Source organism: Elaeis guineensis, chromosome 3 (genome assembly GCF_000442705.2).
Source record: "Elaeis guineensis isolate ETL-2024a chromosome 3, EG11, whole genome shotgun sequence".
Classification (NCBI taxonomy): domain Eukaryota; kingdom Viridiplantae; phylum Streptophyta; class Magnoliopsida; order Arecales; family Arecaceae; genus Elaeis; species Elaeis guineensis.
The window spans coordinates 95741624-95761823 of record NC_025995.2 but is presented as its reverse complement, the minus strand read 5'-3'; the positions used below and the strand labels follow the sequence as shown (position 1 = coordinate 95761823).

The following is a 20200-nucleotide window of genomic DNA, read 5'->3' as shown; positions in this document are numbered from 1 at the left end:
CTTAAAGAGTTTACATAAATATTTTTCAGATATTTTTGTTTCTTCAAGAGGTTATAGTCAAGTCCAGCCTTATCATATACGACTTTTTGATTATCAAGAATCATATTGAGTTTGTTTGAACTTAAGGTGAACTTTTCTACTATTGGTTTTAACTTGACAATTTCATTCTTTAAGCTTTGATTTTCTTAAAGCAAGGTGGATTTTTCAATTGAAAAGTTTTCAGCTTGTTTCAATAGGGATTGATTTTTCAATTTTAGCTCTTTGTTCTTCATCCCTAGTTTCTTTAATTCATCAACTAAATCATAGAATGCTTCATGCAATTCTTCAAATGTAAAGTCACTAGGGGTTTCGAAAATTACCTCATTTTCGTGTGCCATAAGGCACAGGTTGGCTTGTTCGGTTGAGGTTTCCTCATCGGAGCTTGAGTCATCACTCGCACTCCATGTGGCCATCATGGCCTTCTTCTTGAACTTCTTGGGACCTTTCTTCAGTTGTGGACATTCGGATTTGAAGTGTCCCGACTTCTTGCACTCGTAGCAGATAAGGGGTTGGTCTTTCTCTTTTTCTTTGCTTTGTTCTCCTTTTGTGAATGGCCTCTTCCTCATCCCCTGTTTCCTTTTTCTCAAAAATTTCTTGAATCTTCGGGTGATGAGAGCCATATCTTCATCCTGTTCTTCATCTTCAGTGTCATCAGTTTCTTCATCAGGAGGAGCTGTGGATTTGAGGGCAATGATTCTTTTCTTTTTGACTTCTTCCTCTTGATGTTGCTTCATGCTTAGCTCATGAGTCATCAAAGATCCAAGAAGCTCTTCTAGAGGTAGAGTGTTCAAGTCCTTGGCTTCTTGGATGGCAGTCACTTTGGCTTCCCAAGTTCTTGGCAAGGACCTGAGAATCTTTCTTACAAGCTCACTGTTAGTATAGGACTTACCAAGACTCTTTAAACCATTAATGATATCAGTAAAATGAGTAAACATTACAGTTATGGACTCATCATGCTCCATTTTAAATAATTCATATTTATGCACAAGCATGTTTATTTTAGACTCTTTTACTTGATTGGTTCTCTCATGGGTTACTTTTAACATATCCCATATTTCTTTAGCAGATGAACAAGTAGAAATGCGATTAAATTTGTTTGCATCAAGAGCACAATAAAGTATATTCATTGCTTTAGCATTTAATTGGGCCATCTTCTTATCAACTCATCCCATTCTTTCTCGGGTTTGGTTGATTCCTCACCATCTATAATTTTAGTGGGTGTGTGAGGATCGTTCACTATGATACTCCACATATCATAGTGGAGTGCTTGAATGAATATTTTCATCCGAGCTTTCCAATAGGTGTAATTAGACCCATTGAAAAGTGGAGGTCGGTTGGTGGATTGTCCCTCGGCAAGAGAAGTACCGACGTGGGTTGCCATAGATCTTTGGCTCTTTGATTGTTTAGATCAAAGACGGGCTAGAGCACCGGGCTCTAATACCACTTGTTGCCCAGCTATGCAACCCAAGAGGGGGGGTGAATTGGGTTTCTAAAAATTTTGAACTTAACTAATGACTTATGAAAAATATTTGTCAATAGCTAAATGAATGAGGAGAATAACCTTAATTCAAGATTAATTGCCAAAAGCAAGAATGCAAGGAAATAATGAAGAGTTAAAGAGAAGCAATTATGCACACCACAAACAAAAGGATTTATAGTGGTTCGGTGCCAACCTTTCCTTGTTTTGGAACCCCTCCAAAACAAAAACAATCACTCAAACTGAGTAAAATAATTTATAGCACAAATAAGTACAAGAAAAGCTCCTTTAATGAGCGAATATAACTTTAAATACACTTTACTCAAGAGAAGAAGCCCCTTTTTGGATTTCCTCAAGGTAGATGGAGAATTGATTGAGCGCTTGAGGAGTTGGTAAGCTTGGATTGATGGCTTCTTGAAAGCTTTAAATGAGCTCTTGATTAGGGCTGAAAAGTTGGCTTGAGAAACTCTTTTTCAAATTCTCTCTTTTGAATGCTCTTGAATGCTCTCTTGAATGCTCTTCTTTTTCTCTTTCAATCTCTTGCTTGTTTCCCACCTTTTGAATCCTTTTATAGCTTTAAGAAATAGAGAAAAATATTCTAGACTGAAAAAGAGCCGTTAGACCACATTAAATGAGCATTAAAAGTACTTAAAACGGATTAAAAACTAGCCGTTGCGGAGAAATTCCGTCACAGGGGTCGACTCATGAGTCGACTCATGCCTCAGGGGTCGACTCATGAGTCGACCTCTGTTGAAGAAACCAAAAAATAGGGTTCTGTAATTTTTGGCCTAAAACTGCAGGGGTCGACTCATGAGTCGACTCATGCTTTGAGGGTCGACTCATGGGTCGACTCACAGGTTGTGCCAAGCCAAAAATTCTGCGTGCCAAAGAGCTCATTGTGCCATGAGCTGACTCAATGGGTCGACTCATGGATTTCAAACATGCATAACTTCCAAAATACAAGTCCAAAAATAATGAAATTTTCACCAATAGATCACAAATCTTTTGTTCTACCAATTGATACTATCAAATCAGGGTTTTGATAAAATTATGATTTTGCCCCTGAAGAGCAAAAAGACTTTTTCAAATGAAAATTATTGGTACCCCTTCAACTGCTTTGTAATCATCAAAATCAATCTAAGGAGCAGCACATAGGAAGCTTCAGTTGAATGAATTAGAAGAACTTAGAAATGAAGCATATGAAAATGCAAGGATATACAAGGAATGAACCAAAGCATTTCATGATCAATCAATTATGAGAAAAACTTTCAATATCGGACAAAAGGTGCTCTTATATAACTCTAGATTACATCTGTTTTCAGGAAAGCTTAGGTCTAGATAGACAGGACCATTTTTAGTAAAGGAAGTCTTTTCACACGGAGCTGTTGAGATAGAAAACTCAAGTAATGGTGTTATCTTTAAAGTTAATGGTCAACGATTAAAACCATTCTTGGAATTACCTGTCGAGACTGTTGAAGATACCATGGTTCTTTATGAACCAACTTATTCTGATTAAATTGCTTCGAGATTTGGTCTGGCTGAAGACATAAAACTTAGCACTTCTGGGAGGCAACCCAGCTTATTTAATTTCTAATATTTTTTTTGTTTTCAGTTTGCTTAGGACAAATAAATTAGATAAACTCCATTGGGGACAATGTCGGTCAAGTTGGGGGGAGAGCTCGAACAAAATCAGGTGTTATCATTTCTTTTTCCTTCCACTATGAGTTATTTCTTGCATTTAATATATTAAAAAAAAAAATTTTTGAAATAAATTAATCTAGAAAAGAAATAAGAGTAAGTTAGAAAGTATTTGCTAATAAATGTAGTGAGTCACGGAGAAGATTAGCTGGTTAGACTCTTGGTGGCCTAGGTCATTTAAAGACTATTAGCACTTCCAATTGCACATGCACACTAACAAGGTAAAGTAGGTGTTAATTGTAGGGTCAATTAAGGATTTGAGTATTATTTAAATTAGATAATTTTTTCTATACCCCAATTGAAGAAATTTGAATTTAAGGAAAGAGCTACCTGCCTGAAATAAAATGCAAAACACAGAGTAAATGTGGATTTCTCTAAGCCTAGTAACCGGGTCTCTTCACCTAAGTCAAGTGTTGAGATTCGCGTCAAACAGTGGTGGGAAGGCCAGGATGCTCAGCAAAAAAAAAAAAAAAAAACAGTGTGAAAGCTACCTTAGTTCTTTGTTTAATCTGGGGTGTATAGAAAATTAATCGAACTAAGTTATGAAAAATGATACAATTGGCCTGTACAAGTTAATACTGAAATACTAAGTTAGTTATCACTCACACAAGTGCTATAAAACTTTAAGTGTACTCTAAGAAAGCTCCTAAGTAGACTGACTATCGATTCTAATTCGAAGCTCATTACTTAGTAATACTAGAAAACTTCTTGAATTTCGATCTTAAATTAATTTGCAAAGGAAGGATCTTTTTGGAATATAATCTTATTTTGGTACATTGCTAAGGGACTAGCAATGATTAAGTTAGGGGGTGTGATTTATGTCACAAATTGACATAAAAAGTATCAATTAATATCTAAATTATCTAATATTATTAGAAAATTGATATTTGTTATTATATTTTGCAGAAGAAGAGGTCATTAATAGAAAGAACAAGGAAAGAGGATTCCAACGGCGTAAATTTTATGCAAAACGGAGTTAAATTGACCCAGGAATTGAAGAATGAAGAAAAAAGACTCAATTGGATCAAATCCGAGTCAAATCAGGTCAAAATTGGTCAAAAATCAACTGATTTGATGATCTGGTTAGCTGTCTGGTCCACAGCAACAGGCGCCTGGACCATGGACCCATCGACGTACCATAAACCAGTCAATCAGCGAGTCTCGGCTCACCGCAATGCATCGCGAGCCCGATCCACGCGCGCGATCCAGGGCTCATGAGGAGAGAGAAAAAGGTCCGAAAGGCAACCTGGTAACTTCACATCACTCGATGGTCCGATCTTCTCTGATCAAGATCCAATGCTCCACATTTTTGTGCCATCGGACGGCCACCATCGCAGCCGGTCAAGATCCAACCGTAATCAAGGCAATTACAATAATCAATAAACACTAGGACAACACGGGATCCTTCTGCAGCGCGATCCAACGGATGAAATCTTCCAACGTCTTGATCGGATGGTCCGCGACGCATCCGACCTGATCCCATCTCTGCAGCGCGATCCAACGGCAGCACTTCACTCAGATCGTGATCCGACAGCCCAGAATCGCTTCCGGCTTGATTTATTAGATGAATTGGGTCCTTTAGATGAAGATCAGATGGCTGAAACAATTTCTAGGGTTTCTTGATGGATTTAAGTACTTTTTGAGCGAGATTTGAGCCCCTAAACCCTCCTAACAGCCCTCTAAAACCTCTTAGTCCCACATCTAAAGTTTTGAAAACCTTATAACCCCCAAATGCCTATAAAAAGCCCCCAAAGGCCCTTGTTTTAAGGATTCTGGCCTTCCGATCAAGCTTATAACCCTAGATAGTGGGGTTTTTAGCTTTCTTCTCAAGCCTCGAGCTTTAAAGTTTTTGTAATAAATTTTTTTTTATATAAAATCTTATTTTTATGCAATTTTATCTCTTTACATTATGCAATTTATTTTTCTTGCAATTAGGATAGTTTAATTTATGTAATTTAATTTTATGCAATTAGGTTAGTTTAAATTATGCAGTTTAAATTTATGCAATTAGGATAGTTTAATTTATGAAATTAGGGTAGTTTATTTTTCTGCATTTAAATTTTGCAAGCAGATTTAGATCATGTCTAGCTAAGCATCCCTTCTAGGATTTGCGATGAAGCTAGATCATGAGTAGGGATTTTACATAGGGTTCTTTCTTTTTCTTAGGATTTCTTTTTCTTCCTCTTTTGCCAAGAATTTTTGATGAACTACAGTTGAGTCAGAGTCCCTTCATAGTTCATGCTTGATTCAGTGCATAGGAGGAGAAAACCCTAAGGGATCCTAGTTACTACTCCCCTGTAAAGAATCTTGATGGGTTATCATTGGGCCTTAGTCCCTTCATAATCTATGCTTGAGAAAGACAAGAGGAGTAGTCGTTAGGATCAATAAGAAAAATTCTAGGTAGAATTCTCTAATCTAGATCTAGTGGATTCAAAAAACCCTAGATCCTTAGTCTTATTGTCTTTAGCAAACAACTTTCGATTTTTGATTTTCGTTAAAGCTCGCTTGAGCATAGATTTGAAAATCATTTTTAAACCAAGTCTCTGTGGGATCGATCCGTACTCGCTGGTCGTGCTACTCTGCACACTATGCGCTTGCGGTTTTATTTACAAATTTTAAGATTTGCACATCATGTAGGGACCAGCTCCAGTTTTAGCTAGGAATGGGGCCAGATACTTCATGACCCTGATTGATGATTTCTCAAGGAAACTCTGAATTTACTTCATAAGAGAGAAGTCAGAAGTCTTCACCAAGTTTAAGATCTGGAGAGCGGAGGTGGAGAAGGAGCAGGGGAGGAGCGTGAAGTGTCTAAGGTTAGACAATGGCGGGGAGTACACCAGCAGAGAGTTTCAGGACTACTGTGAGGAGTGTGGGATCAGGAGATACTTCTCAGTTAAGGGGACTCCACAGCAGAATGGGATGGCCGAGAGGATGAACAGAACACTTTTGGAAAAGGCACGATGCATGAGGCTGCAGGCAGGGCTTCCAAAGGAGTTCTGGGTTGACACAGTTGACGCAGCGGGTTACTTGGTCAATCAGTCACCTCACACCATGTTGGATGGCAGGCTTCCAGAGGAGGTGTGGTATGGGAGGATAGTTGGGCTGGGCCATCTATGGGTATTTGAGTGCACGGCCTATGTGCACATTGGAGCTGGTGAGCGGAGCAAGCTAGACGTCAGATCACGCAAGACGGTGTTTCTAGGCTATCCATGAGGAGTCAAGGGATACAGGCTGTGGGATCCCTTGGAAAAGAAGGTCATCATTAGTCGGGATGTGACTTTTGATGAGGAGTCAGTCCTACGGAGGCGAGCAGGCATGGAGGAGCAACAGGAGCAGGAGGAGGTCCAGCAGGACGCTGCTGGACAGCTTACCTCTTTGATTTTGCCTCTTGCAGGTACTACTGGAGGACATGACATTCAGGTGGAGCACCTACCTAAGGTGTCTCCACAGGTGGAGAGGACTCAGACAGATGATCGAGGCGGAGAGGTCCAACAGGAGCGAGCTGGACCGAGGACTGATATCGGTGTTGCCCTACACAAGCCCAAGAGGACCATCAGGCAACCGGACCGATATGGCTTCGAGGAGACACTGTCATATGCCCTGGTGACAGCGAATGGAGACCCATATACGTATTAGGAGGCTATTGAGAGCCAAAACAGAGAGCGGTGGGTCCAGGCGATGTCCGAGGAGATGCAGTCTCTCCACAAGAACCAGACGTGGTGATTGGTGCAGTTGCCACAGGGGAAGAGGTCCATTGGCTGCAAATGGGTCTACAGTCGTAAGGACAGAGTGAAGCTGGTTGAGGCCTTGGGACACCAAGGTGGAGATTGTTATGATCCAGGTGGTGTGTCCAAGGCCCAGGGGATCAAGGCTAAGGCCAAGGTCCATCATTCATGAGGGCTTCATGGAGGCTCTAGGGCTAGTTGGGCCCTAGGTTGAAAGGCTATGGGCCTTTCGGGTTCTTAAGGTTTAGGTTATGTGGGCCTCAAGGGACCAATTCTTTATGGACCAGTTCTGGGCCCAGGAGAGGTGAGATTAGGTCGAGTCATAGGTGTACATGGGCTTGGGTTAACCTAATCTCCCATAGAGTTGGTCAAGGGAGTTTTGGGTTTGGGTCACTTGACTCGGTGTTTATATATACATGTACTTGTATAGGTTTGATTAAGCCAAGAAAATAGATGACTCTCTCTCCCAAATCTCTCTCTCTCTTCTCTCTCTCTCTCCAGTAATCTTCCACACACCAGGAGCAAGAAATCCTAGGGTTTCTTGCCGCCAGTCCATAAAAGGAAAGAAAGGAAGGGAGGCGCTAGCCCCTTTCCCCTTGCAGCCACCTACCAGATCTGCTCTCCCCCTCTTGCAGGAACCCAAACACCTGGTCCAAGATCTGGAATCTCTTGTGAAGAGGTTGGTATAAGTCCCTCTCAGATCTGAAATTGATCTGAGGTCGTTTGAGGCACGGGTGAGATCTCCATCAACAGATCTACAAGAAAGACTGCAGCAGGACAGATCTGCGATGTCTGTCTCCATCTATCTTCTTCTCCATCTAGAACGTCCTGATTCGAGATCTACAAATTGAAGGACCTCGGTCCAGGTCTGATCTGGTTGGGTGCCAGATCTTGAATTTTTTAGAGGTGGTTTCAAAAGCGTTCTTCATTTGGAACGAAAGACTGATGAAAAAGACAGCAACCAGGCTGATTTCGTCAAGGACCTTGGATCGTGTCCAGACAACTCCAGATCTATTCGTTACTGGTTCCGCTGCACCAAAGGTCCGTGGGAGGAGCCGGGATCGTGCTCCAACAAAAGAAACGTGAGCAAGACAAAGAGGAGAAAAGTATATTAATAGAGAATTATAAAACCTTAAGTAATGAAATGGTACAACTGAAGGAGTTAGTTGCCAAACTTATTGGTTCAAATGTCGAACATATTGGACAAGTATAGTCACACCACTTTGTATGTTGAATAATTTTTTTAGTTAGTATGTATAATAATATATATGTAAAGAATGTTGATTGATAATATTAATTTCGAAAACTGCTATAGGTTCCTGATACTGGTAGCTCGGTCTATGCAAGTATTCAACCACAATCTCAACATCCTACTACTGATTAAAGATTTACTATATTTAGTGGTGAGTTCATTATTTTTGAGTGACAAGTAATTTTTTATTTTGTTCTCAATTGGTATAATATGAATGAAGAACAAGTTGAATATACTTCATGTATATATTTAAATAACTAACAAGTTGATTTGCTATTTTGCAGGTGATGAAGATTGATTGGAATATTTTGTTTATGGTGGTGCTTTTTGTCAGTAGTGTGTGATAAAGCAAATTGTGGATATTGGATTTTATTTTGTTTATGATAGTATTTTTTATCAGTAGTGTGTGATGAAGCAAACTGTGGATATTGGATTTTATAATGCACAACTCTATTATATCAATATGTGGATACTTTGTTTTGGATTTTGTAATGCAAACTCTATTGTGTCAATGTGGTGCTTTGTTATAAGTTTGGTCATAAATGAATATTTGGATTGTTTTGACTCAATGGTCTTTGATTATATGGATTTTGATATTGTAAGATTGGGTTGTCTGTGTAGTTTGTATTTAATAATAAAGTATTTGATTCATTACTATTTTTCACAAATAGGTTGAATGATTAATGATAAATATAAATTTAAAAAATAGTTAATTAAAAATAGTTAAAGTGATGTTTATAAATGTCATTATAAGTATAACAAAATAATATATTATATCTACTCTAAAATTATAAAGCATTGATTAGAAAATATCATAATAAGTTATTTATACCAACATTTCTGTACATGTTCGTATACATATTTATAGTGATGTATACAACCATCGCTAATTATTTCATATACATCAATATCAATAATCTAAACCGATATTTATAAGTGTTGCAATATATTATTAAAAGTGATGTTTGTTAAACGTCACCATAAATCTCCTAAGTTGATATTTATAAGCATCTTTATAAGCTTGCGATCAACAGATATTACATCTTATAACAATATTTCGAAACATCGTAATAACACATACTCTCGTGATATTTGTGTAACGTCATAATCAATCATCGCCATAAATAGGGTCTCGTGGTATTTGCGTAACGTCATAATCAATCATCGCCATAAATAGGGTACCGACGTTTGTGAGAACCATCACCATAAAAGCTAACAACGCTTACTTAAACGATGTTTATTCGATGTTTGTTAAAAACGTCGATATAGAGATATTATGATGTTTGTATGGTCTTTTGCATCATTTGTTGAATGTCGTCATAAATCTTTTTTATTGTAGTGGCTGATTAAAGAGAGATTAAACACTTGGATGTCTCTACCTGCTAAGAAGCCTTTAATTTTGTTTTTTTTTTTTGATAAAACTAAAAGGCCTTTTCATTAGAATAATCGAAAAAGAAGTTTATTTTTAACAGAGTAGATAAGAGGTTCCTTGTAGAAGAGAAGAACGGATTATTAGTTAAGGATTGGGTAAACCCACATGCCTTTTCATGTGACTATAGGCTAGGGTTGGCTCTTAATTAACCATTCATTTGGTGTGCTCTTATACTCAATATCTGCATGAATGAGGCCCTCAAATGATCCATGATCCCCAAACTTAACTACTGACCATTTCATTCTTTTCCTGTGATCAATTAACAAGAAAATTCTAAGCTGCATGCATGTCTCCACCACGTGACCTCCTCTTAAGGTCCCCTGCCCAAGTCTTATGATGTAAAACAAAGAGACTAACCAACGGACTAGCTAGGTGGCATCTTCTACAAGCTAAATTAAGTTTTTCTTCTTTCCAACAATGAATTAAATTTAATTTGCATGCCGTCATCATCAACTTCTCCTTTCTTCTCATGATATAAGTGAAAAAGAACCTGGCAAGCATGTCAAGATCATATATTTGCCGCATTTTAATATATCCTCCTCCACCTCCTCCCACCTAAACAAAGCCAAGTTTTCTTATACATCAAAAATAACTGCCTGTGCCTGTACCCTACCACTAATTTGATTCTAGTTTTTCCACCTGTTGGCAATGAACATGTCTAACTTATACAAGCAACAAGATCAAGAAAAGCAACAAATTAAGCTAATACAAAATTCTTGCCTGTTTTGCATCTTTAGATAAGCAGGTTCCTTTGCACATTATTCACTCTATAGGACAGCAGTGGGACAAGATATCCACACCCAAGTTGTCAAAATAAAATTCTCCTGCACAATGCGTGGTATATAATCGGATGCCAACAATCTGATATATTGGTATGGAAACTCAAATAATATATAATGTGAATGGCTTGAGTCCAATAATATATAAGTTGTGGCGTCTCGGTTTTACAATAAATAAATAAATAAATAAAATCTCATTGTATCTCATCCATAAGTTTCTTTTTCCCAATAACAATAGCAATACTAACACCACTCAATATTGCTGGTGTTTTTTTTCTTTCTTTTTTTTTAGGAAAAAAAAAACTCTCAAATCCTATACATTTTTATCTCTCACATTTCAGAGTTCCAAAATTCTGGCATGTGCTACTCTAGTTTATAGACTCTACCAACTTGCGCTCCCATCCAGTACAAAATAAAACATTTATTTTCACTGCTTAAACTCATTCAATACAAAATGCATCAATAGACAGCTTTACCTGCTTCATGAAACTTGCACACTAACTTTGCCCTATCCTCCTCCTATGATATATGACTCCATCATCATTAAATGTTAGTTTACATGCTGTGCCGACGAATTTTATTTGAACTAAACCCTGCACAATCTTCATGATAAAGTTTTCTTGCTCAAGAGTTTTACCATGCGACTTAGTGCAATTACTAGACCAGTTTCCTGCAAACCAAGATTAAAGCCAAAATAGATCATGTTTTCTTCTACTTGGTAATGGTCCTTACAAGCATTCGCCCCTCAGTCTGAAGCGTGCCACATTCCAAGAGTCAGGTGAAACAGTTTTATTAGAGAATCCAAATGCAAACATATATGCAGTAATTACATGTATATATCTTCAAGAAAATGATGGACTCCGGCCGGTCGGTATGGCCACCAATCTCCGGCCACCTGCTAGGATGCTACAGTTAGAGGTGGTCATCGGTGGGCAGGCAAGTTAAACGTAGGCCAAGGGAGTTAAAGCAATAAAATACTCACCGCCAAAAACAGTTGGTATTACTGTTTTGGGGTAGGTGTGGGTCCAACGCCAGCGCCGCCCACCGGAGAGATCCAAAGGTACAGCCAGACACCCCCAGCACCCCTGGTGGGTGAAGTTTAAAGAAAGAGCCGAAGAATCGGGTAAACCTAGGACATGACCACGTGTTAGTGACCATGCATGGGGGGCAGCCCATGCAACGTTGTCCATGGTATGCAGTGTATGATACTCTCTCTCTCTCTCTCTCTCTCTCTCTCTCTCTCTCGTTTTGTGTGTATGCATGTATGTGACAAGCTCATCCACAAATTAAGGAAAACCGTACGCAATTATATACATTAATTATCATTTTTTTTGACTAAGCTTGCATGATGATTAATTATTTCTCGTATTTATAACTAGTGGTTAGATGACTAAATTTGTCTAAAAAATAAATTAAATAATTGCCTTTACAAATTATTCACAACACTCCATCATTCTTGTTTTAGCATCTATTAATTTGATGAGATATCAGTGTCGTTTGTGTTCACTATATTATTTTGTCTCCTATGCAATCATGTGATTGGAGTATAATACGGAAGTCATATCCACTATATAATACTTGGCCTGATTTGTAAGGCTCCAGATAGTCAGTCTCTTCTATTGTTTATGCAGCTGAGTTACAAACAAAAAAATTTTTTATCAATTACTCGCCGATTCTCTTTATATTTTAACACGTAACTCTTTTTTTTTTGTATATATATATATATATATCTCCCTCTTTTATTTCGTGTCATAATGCTTGTAGCTTCACAAAGAAATATCTTTTCTAAGTTGGGTCTTATTCTCAGAGTCTCATTACTCAGTTTCTATATATATTCCCCTAAATATTTGTTTCCTCCGTGTCTCAAAGAAGCCTGTGAAGGTAAAAGCGCATGTGAGTGTGGGGGATGGAATGGTTAGGCAGCCCATGTAATACATGTAGTACTGAATGGAAGAGATAGAACCTCTCCCACTTTGCCACCAAAAGCCAATGCCATGTCTCTTTGCATCACATGGGTGTCCCAGAGAGGGACTCCTGCTCTTCTGGAGTTGGATCTCTTTCCAATATCAAGTAAACATGAAGGTGTAGTAAACTCCCTTCTGGCTGCCTATTGGTACCAGCCTCTTTTTATAAGCCAATCCATGCTCTAACGAATGGGCCCTGCCATGTCCCCCAACACACCTTAATTGTCCTTCTCTCTGACATGGAGTAAGTTCTCCCTTTAGACATGGTGCCACTCCTCCCCACCCTACAATAACGCAACCACGTCCAAGGCACCACAAACACCCTCACTACGGTGAACCTGTCCTAATTATAGCCCGTGGGCCTTCCAATCCGGCCCACCGAGCAGTGGGGGGGGGGGGGGCGCGGGCGGGCCATGAGCCACCGCCACTTCATCCCATCACGTGAATAAATTCAGGTCCTCCACATGGCTCGGTGGTTTGTGGCCGACATGCCGCGACTTCGTCTCAGAGAACGGAGACCGGCCACCATCTTGTCATGGATCCAAAGTCAAGGCATAGGGCAACCATGTGGATTCATGGTCCCTTGATTTAAGCCACATCAAGATATCATATCCTACATCTCCTTTCTCGAATTCCTCCTCAGCTACCCTAAACAGCAAGGAGATTCCGGATTCAGAAAAGCTCTAATTCCTGCCCTAATGAAGTGGCTTTTTGGTTGTGCTTTATATCAAAATTTAAGGAACAGATCAACACCACCATGACAAGACTATGCTAAGGACAAGGGAGGGTTCCATACACTAAAACAGAAGGAGACAGAAGGCATCTTTTTGTTACATTGTTAAATGGTTAAGTGACTTAGCTAAGGTCACATTCCGTGTGTTTTAACTCAAAATGTTTTCGAAACGACCAATTTGACGAGTTTGAGTAGGCTCACCTGCCCTTCGGAGCCCATGGGCCTGGTAACAAAGTGGGCCCACCATGAGAACCCGTGGGGGACATGTAGGACCTCTAGCCTCTCTTAATATACGTTCTCCCTAACAAGTTTTTCAGATGCCTTCCCCAATTCTATCCTCCCTTTCCCTTCCCACCCCCCCACAAAAACAACCACTCCCTCTTTTCCTCTTTTTCCGCTGTTTTAAAGTCACTCCCCTTCAGTCTATATCTCCTTTTCCTCCTATCTCTCTTCTTCCTCTTGCAGTTCGGTCCCCAGCAGCCAAGAGGAGAGCAAGCTATAGCTACCAAGATGTCGAGCCGGAGGAACAGGATCAGTGATGAGGAGATCAATGAGCTCATCTCCAAGCTCCAATCTCTGCTCCCTGAGTCCCGTCGCCGAAACATAGGAAGGGTAAGGAAACACCACCACCTAGGCTTCTCTGTCTAAGACCATTTGAGCAAAAGGCTCGAGTGATGCTAGTACTCCTGCTACTAACACTAACACTGTCATTGTGTTTGAGTACTCATATAGGCATCAGCGTCGAAACTGCTGAAGGAGACGTGCAGCTACATCAAGAGCTTGCACCGCGAGGTGGACGACCTAAGCGACCGGCTGTCCGACCTGATAGCGACGATGGACTCCAACAGCCCCCAGGCTGAGATCATCAGGAGCCTCCTTAGGTCCTAGCTAGAAAGAGTTGGTCTGTCTGCTGTTTTTGCTCCTTTTATATATAGTATTTCTCTAGGGCCCCTGGTTAGGAGAAGGGGTTATATATGGTGTACCAGCGTATAAACTAAAGTATTAGGTAGTAGGAAACAGTTTCTTTGCTTGATGAGCTAGCAGTAGTCTAGCTACCTTCCATTTTCTTGTACATTTCTCTGGTCTGGCTTGAGTTGCTTCTTCCATGACAACCAACCGGCCGTGGAGAAAGTATTATGTAATTGGTTTTCCTTGGTGTTGCAATCGATATGTTTATTTCCAGTTTACTTACATGGTTCCTCCAAAACTCAGCTCTAGTTTGTCCACACTCCACACACACAATGTGATCTCTTTTTTGGTTACATTTGGTGTACAGAATATAATTTAATGGCAAAGCCAATCAGTGAGTTCGCTAGCTAGCATGAACCGAGTAATCTAGAGAGCATAGGAGTTTGCATCAATTAAGAACCAAGTCGGATAATATTAAACTAATTAACTGGTCTGGCTTTGTGAAATGACAAAAAAAAGATCGAGATCTACAAACAAAGAATCCCATGACAAACTTTGACGGAGGTAACGACAGAGAGCTGCCTCGAACGCTTGAGATGAGAAAAATCTCCCACACATATAATATATTTAAACGTGCCACTGCACTCATTTTGCAGAGAAATCATGGGTAAGTCAAACTTTATGGCTCGAAGTAGGATCCAACGTATCTCCCGAAAAAATAAATAAAAGAAGGTACTTCACAAGCGACTCTAGAACTGAGAGTCCTCTCAATATGAAATTGCTGCCGGTTTTCATCAGGCGAAGAGAACAAAACAAAACAGTCCGTCAAACTAGAGGCGAGAGCACTCCAAGACCTCTACATCATGAGTAGTTCCGTGAGCAAAGCCTTAGTTCTCGCCAAAAAAGGGCATGTAGACGAGAGGAGAGTCGGTCGCATAAGGTCGACTCTGGCTCGGAGCAGAGACAAGGGAGCAATTTACGCAACGTGTCGGACCGACAGGACCGCGGGACCCACCGTGATCTAACGGCAGCAAGGTGTGTTGCCGACGTCAAGCAGCCCGGTTGCGTCTCTCGCCCGGGGAACACGAGTATTAAAGCCCATCAGGCTCTCTCTGGGCGGTTCTCGTCCCACCTCGATAAGGTGGTCCTCGCCGCCCCATAGGTGGACCCCCTGATCATATTTGCAGAACTGTGTCCAGCACCCATGACGTTGGATGTTTCTCTCTCTCCAGGCTCTAAGGGAGATCTCGACCACTAAATTACCCTCAAATCATCATAAGAAAGAAAGGTTCCGGGGTCTCCAATCAAAACCCAAGTTGAGAACGATGTGACGCCCCTACCGCGTATTCCGGTTCTTCTCTGCGTCAGACGAGGAACGGTGCAATGGATAGGGTGTCAATCCCATGACGTGCCGTCCCAATCCTGCGCTAGTTTTCTCAAGGAGCCGTGCGATACATGGAGGGTGTCAAATCTCACGAGTGCCGTCCAAATCTTGCGCTGGTTTTCTGATCCCACGAAGAGCAGTGCGATACGTTGGGGAGTGTCAACCTCATAAATATCCTCCAAATCTTGCACTAGGATTCTGATTTATATTAACCACGGTGCAATGTATAGGGTGTGCCCATCTCATAAGCATGCTCCAAAACTTGCACTGGTTGTCTCCTGCACGCTAGGAAAATTACAATACATAGGGCGTATCGATGTTATAAGTGTCCTCCAAATCTTGCGCTAGTATTCTGATTCAGACTAGGAACCTTTTACATACATGGAATCTTGCACTAATTTTCTGATTCACACGAGAAACAGGACAATACATACGGGTGTTCGGTTTTATAAACAGCTCCCAATGTTCTTTTAATTTTTGAGCTGCAATGTTCCTTTCTAAGAATGGTTACTTTTTGTTAACTTTCTTTTTTTTTTCTTTTTTAAATAAATATCTGAAAACTTGAAGTTGAAATCATATCAATAATAGATACAATGGAAGTCAAGAACGTACAAAGAAGAAGAAAAATCAACATTCATCATTATATCAGATGACTGATGTCTGATTAGTATTATCTATCTAATCGTAATAGTATCCACATATATCTTTTCACATTAGACAACATGTTATGCTTACATATTATGCTGTTAATGATATTTTAATTATATTTTTAAAATAAAATCAGTTTGTATCACATAAATTTACAACATCATCACTACTATATTTTAAAAAGTTAGGGAAAAAAAAGGGTCATGCTCAATGGAATCACATGCATCCCTCATATACTCCTTATATACTCTTGATCAAACCGACAGCCACTAAACCGTGCCAAATTGACGTTTGATATAACACTCTTATGTGTCTGCATGCCATTACTTTTGCATGTGGGTGATATTTTCTCAGGAACCTTAGGATCCACATAATATAATATCATATAATATGTAATATAATATATATATAAGAAAATTAAAGTACCATCATGTGACATCGTGACATGATGTATGAAGAGGAATACTGACATGGGCCGGTCCACTTGAAGCTAGGTAGGATCGGGCCCTAATTGTAGACAATGTCTATGCCATCTGATCCACACGAATTTATAAATAGATTGTTGACCAATTCTACGTCGACCTTTATTGAAGCTCTGACAACATTCCAACCATGTAGTCATACAACCCGAAATAATTTCAGTTTCGATAAATCCAATTCAAGTATCAAGAGCACCAAGCTAGAGGAATAGTGGAATTGGCTGGAAAGTTGAATTAGACAAGAGAGATGGGTGGAAAAATACGATCCAGTATAAGAAGAGTGTATAAAAGAAATACTAACTTCCGAATTAAATGATGGTAGAACTTGGGAAAGGGGAAAAGAAAAAAAAGCAAAGATCAAAACAAAGAGATACAAGATACCAGAGAAGAGGGATTGTGAGGCTCGTTCTTGCCGATGCCTTCGTCACTTCCATCCGTCCGATGGAGATCGGAGCGATTGTGAGGCACCTCGGTGCACCCGGAGAGGGACGAGGAGAGAAGGCTTATGAATGGATCGATAGCGCGGCGGCGTTCGCCGGCGAGATGGATAAAAGGGGGGTAGAGGGAGCGTGGGCTTTTAAAAGCACGTAGAGGCACGTGGGAGCCACGTGAATATAGACTGGGGGACACGTGTGATGGGGCTTGTGGTATGATGGGCTACACTTGGGGTCCGGTCTACGGCATGAGAATCGCGAATGCCCCAAGACCTGCCCCCGCTTGCAACCACGCAATGGACCATGGTTGCCGAATCGTATTGATATTGAGGGAGGAGATTTTTGTTTTTGTTTTTTTTTTTTGTTTTTTCTCTCTTTTGATAATGAGAAGAGAGTTTTGCTTGATGAAAAGGATGGAGCTTGCTTTGGATTTAGCTTTGATGTTGGAGACATTCTAAATTTTTTCTCATAGCTTTCTCTTCAAGTATTTACAATTATTAATTTCATGGTACCTGATGAATTCAACACCAATTCGTTAAATCTCAAATAATTAAAATTTAATTTTAATTTCAATGTTGAACATATATCGATAAAAAATATCTTCATTTTATTGAAACCATTATTAAGTCATTTAAAAAAAAAAAAATAGAAAAAAAAAAAAAAAAAAAAAAAGAGAGGATGAATCGATGTAAACAAAGTAAATCGAGAAGTTGAACTTAATGTAAACTAGGGTGCTTTTTTGTGTTCTCAAAAGTAAGCAATCATATATTACCTTCTAAAGATTATATGTGATTAGATTACTATTTAGCAAGAAAGGAATTATGTCCAGTCATGCATGGTATCTAAATCATTTTTTTTATATATAATATTTTTGATAAAAATATAAAAATTATCTAGTGAAGTTTTGAAATGTCTGTTTCATGGTGGCACTTATTTGTCAATTCTTGGACTGTGCATACTTAATATTTAGGCATAGATAACCATTACCCTACTTGTAATTTCTATCTTCAATAATATATGTCGCTTATTTAGAATTTCTAAAGCGACCAGCATCCTTATTTTTCACATGCATTCAACGTGATCAATATTCTCAGTTTAGTTTTTTATATTGAAAAAAATGATGAAATAAAAGCCAATCAGGTCCAAGTTCGCTCAAAACGATTCCATCAAAAAAAAAAAAAAAAAATTCACTCAAAACGATATCTCTTTCCTTCCGAATAGATCCCAAAACCCACCCTACCATCTTTATTACCCCAACTATCAGTACGGCCACCCCCACATCTATTAACACCATAACCACTATTATTGCCATCATCATTGCAGCCACATTCACCACCCTCACCTCTCTCATCACCTTCACTCTCTCCACTACTATGATCTCCATCCCATGATTACGACCACCCAGCATATGTACCATCCATCGTTAATGGCTCGTCTGCATCCCCATCTCTCTTGCTCCCACCTAGTTCGATCATGCATGTGCAACCTCTCTACCACCACCACCACCACAACGCTATTATCACCATCACTACCTCGCCATAGTTGGTCGGTCCCGAGCCTCACTTTCCCACCCAGAAGATGATGGTGGGGTTGAAGCACCGCCAATGCAGGCACCCAAGTTGCTCCCCAAGTTTGAGGGAATAATAAAAGCATTAGCTTGGGTAACATTCACAATCCATGAGGATAAATTAGCTGATGAACCTTATTTATTACGATAATGGTAAAATTTTCTCCAGCAATGTCATTCGCCAATGAACAGAAAGATAAAATACAGTTGAAATGGGAACCAATTGGCACAAAAGTGTGATCACGAAACAGGGGCAACTTGGCCTCGCTAAGAGCTAAGGACTCGTTTGGTTGATGGAAAATGGAAGGAGGAAGAGACACTTCTTGGAACGTGAAGAAAGAACTTCTTGTTTGGTTGGAATTTTAAGAGAAAAAAATGAAAAAAATATTTCTCATCAGGAGGCACTTCCCACATTTCATGGAAAGTAAAAATCCATAGGAGAGATGGGTTTTGACACTTTCCGTGACATGAGGAGTGATAGTATTTTTTTTCTTTTCTAAAGTATCCTTTTAAGATCCATAGCTAAAATTTAGTAAAATATCAATAGATTGTTAGAATGAAATACTAAATAGTAATATAATATTATATTAATATTATTTTAATATTTATTAAAAATATAATATTAATATTTATTATATTTTAATATTATTATAATATTTATATTAATATAATATTTATATTGATATTAATATAATATTTATATTAATATTATATTATATTTATATCTATATTAATAAATTTGTTATATTAAAATATTTATATTATATTAATATAATATTAATATAATAGTATTATATTAATACAATAAATTATTATGACCTAATATTATATTATAATATATTAATATTATATTTATATTAATATAAAATATAAATATTTATATTTATATAAATATAATATTTATATTTATATTTATATAAAGTTTATGAGTAAACATATATGATTTTATATCTACTAACGGTATAATAGATATTTTATATAATTTTTTCAGAAAAATAAATGCTCATCCAAACATAAGCTACTTTATAATAAGTTATCTTTCTACGATCAACCAAATATATCGAAATTTTATTTTCAAAAAATAATTTTTTAAAAATTTATTTTTTAAAAAATTATTTTTTTTAAAAAAAAATTACTTTCTAACTAAATAAGTCCTAAGATACGTAGTAACAAAGTTAATAGGCCGTAAAACCAAGTCCAAATAAGGCGACAGCCTATGATCATACAACAATAAATAAGCATAGCGACCAACGACAAGCGAGGGACCTTCCTCATGTCTCGTACCGTCCCACCCAAATAGACCGACGTGGCCGACAGCTAATCTAGAAACGATTAGTTTCGTGGCTGAGGGCCTGGTAAAATTGTAAATATCTCGGTGATCGAGCACACGAAGTAGCTTAGGAGATGATTTGAACGTTGGCCATACTAAAAAGCATGTGCGATTTAACAATGCCCGCTAAGTCTACTGCCTGAGATCCATGACCAGGGGAGTCAAGCATGGCCATCAAAAATAGACAAGTAACCAAAATTAAATTAGATTTAAAAAAGGAACAGAGAAAAGCCACCTGAAACACTGTGGTTCCATATGGTATGCTAGCGAAAACAAGGCTTCTGACTCATGAAATATACCTACAGAGATGGACCGAAACCAGAAATGTCTAATAGATCCCTTCCGATCAA

At 38.7% G+C, this 20200-nt stretch overlaps 1 protein-coding gene and 1 long non-coding RNA gene across 2 annotated transcripts; one reads left to right on the top strand and one right to left on the bottom strand.

Moving 5' to 3' along the window:
• The first annotated feature begins 13440 nt into the window (after positions 1-13440).
• Positions 13441-14292, top strand: LOC105041715 (transcription factor ILI5). The gene is made up of 2 exons (XM_010918717.4): positions 13441-13711; positions 13832-14292. Exons 1-2 carry the CDS (start codon positions 13610-13612, stop codon positions 13985-13987), a joined length of 258 nt encoding a protein of 85 aa, XP_010917019.1. The 5' UTR covers positions 13441-13609; the 3' UTR covers positions 13988-14292.
• Positions 14293-14573: 281 nt separating this feature from the next.
• Positions 14574-17366, bottom strand: LOC140856527 (uncharacterized). Its single transcript, XR_012139781.1, has 2 exons — positions 16901-17366; positions 14574-15677 (listed from the first exon to the last, which is right to left on the bottom strand). It is a non-coding gene; the product is annotated as an uncharacterized lncRNA (long non-coding RNA).
• Between the last annotated feature and the right edge of the window lie 2834 nt (positions 17367-20200).

Coding starts and splice junctions, on each gene's coding strand:
- LOC105041715 (XM_010918717.4), top strand. CDS start 13,610: ATGTCGAGCCGGAGGAACAGGATCAGTGATGAGGAGATCAATGAGCTC. Junction 13,712..13,831: donor GTCGCCGAAACATAGGAAGG/GTAAGGAAACAC, acceptor GTACTCATATAG/GCATCAGCGTCGAAACTGCT.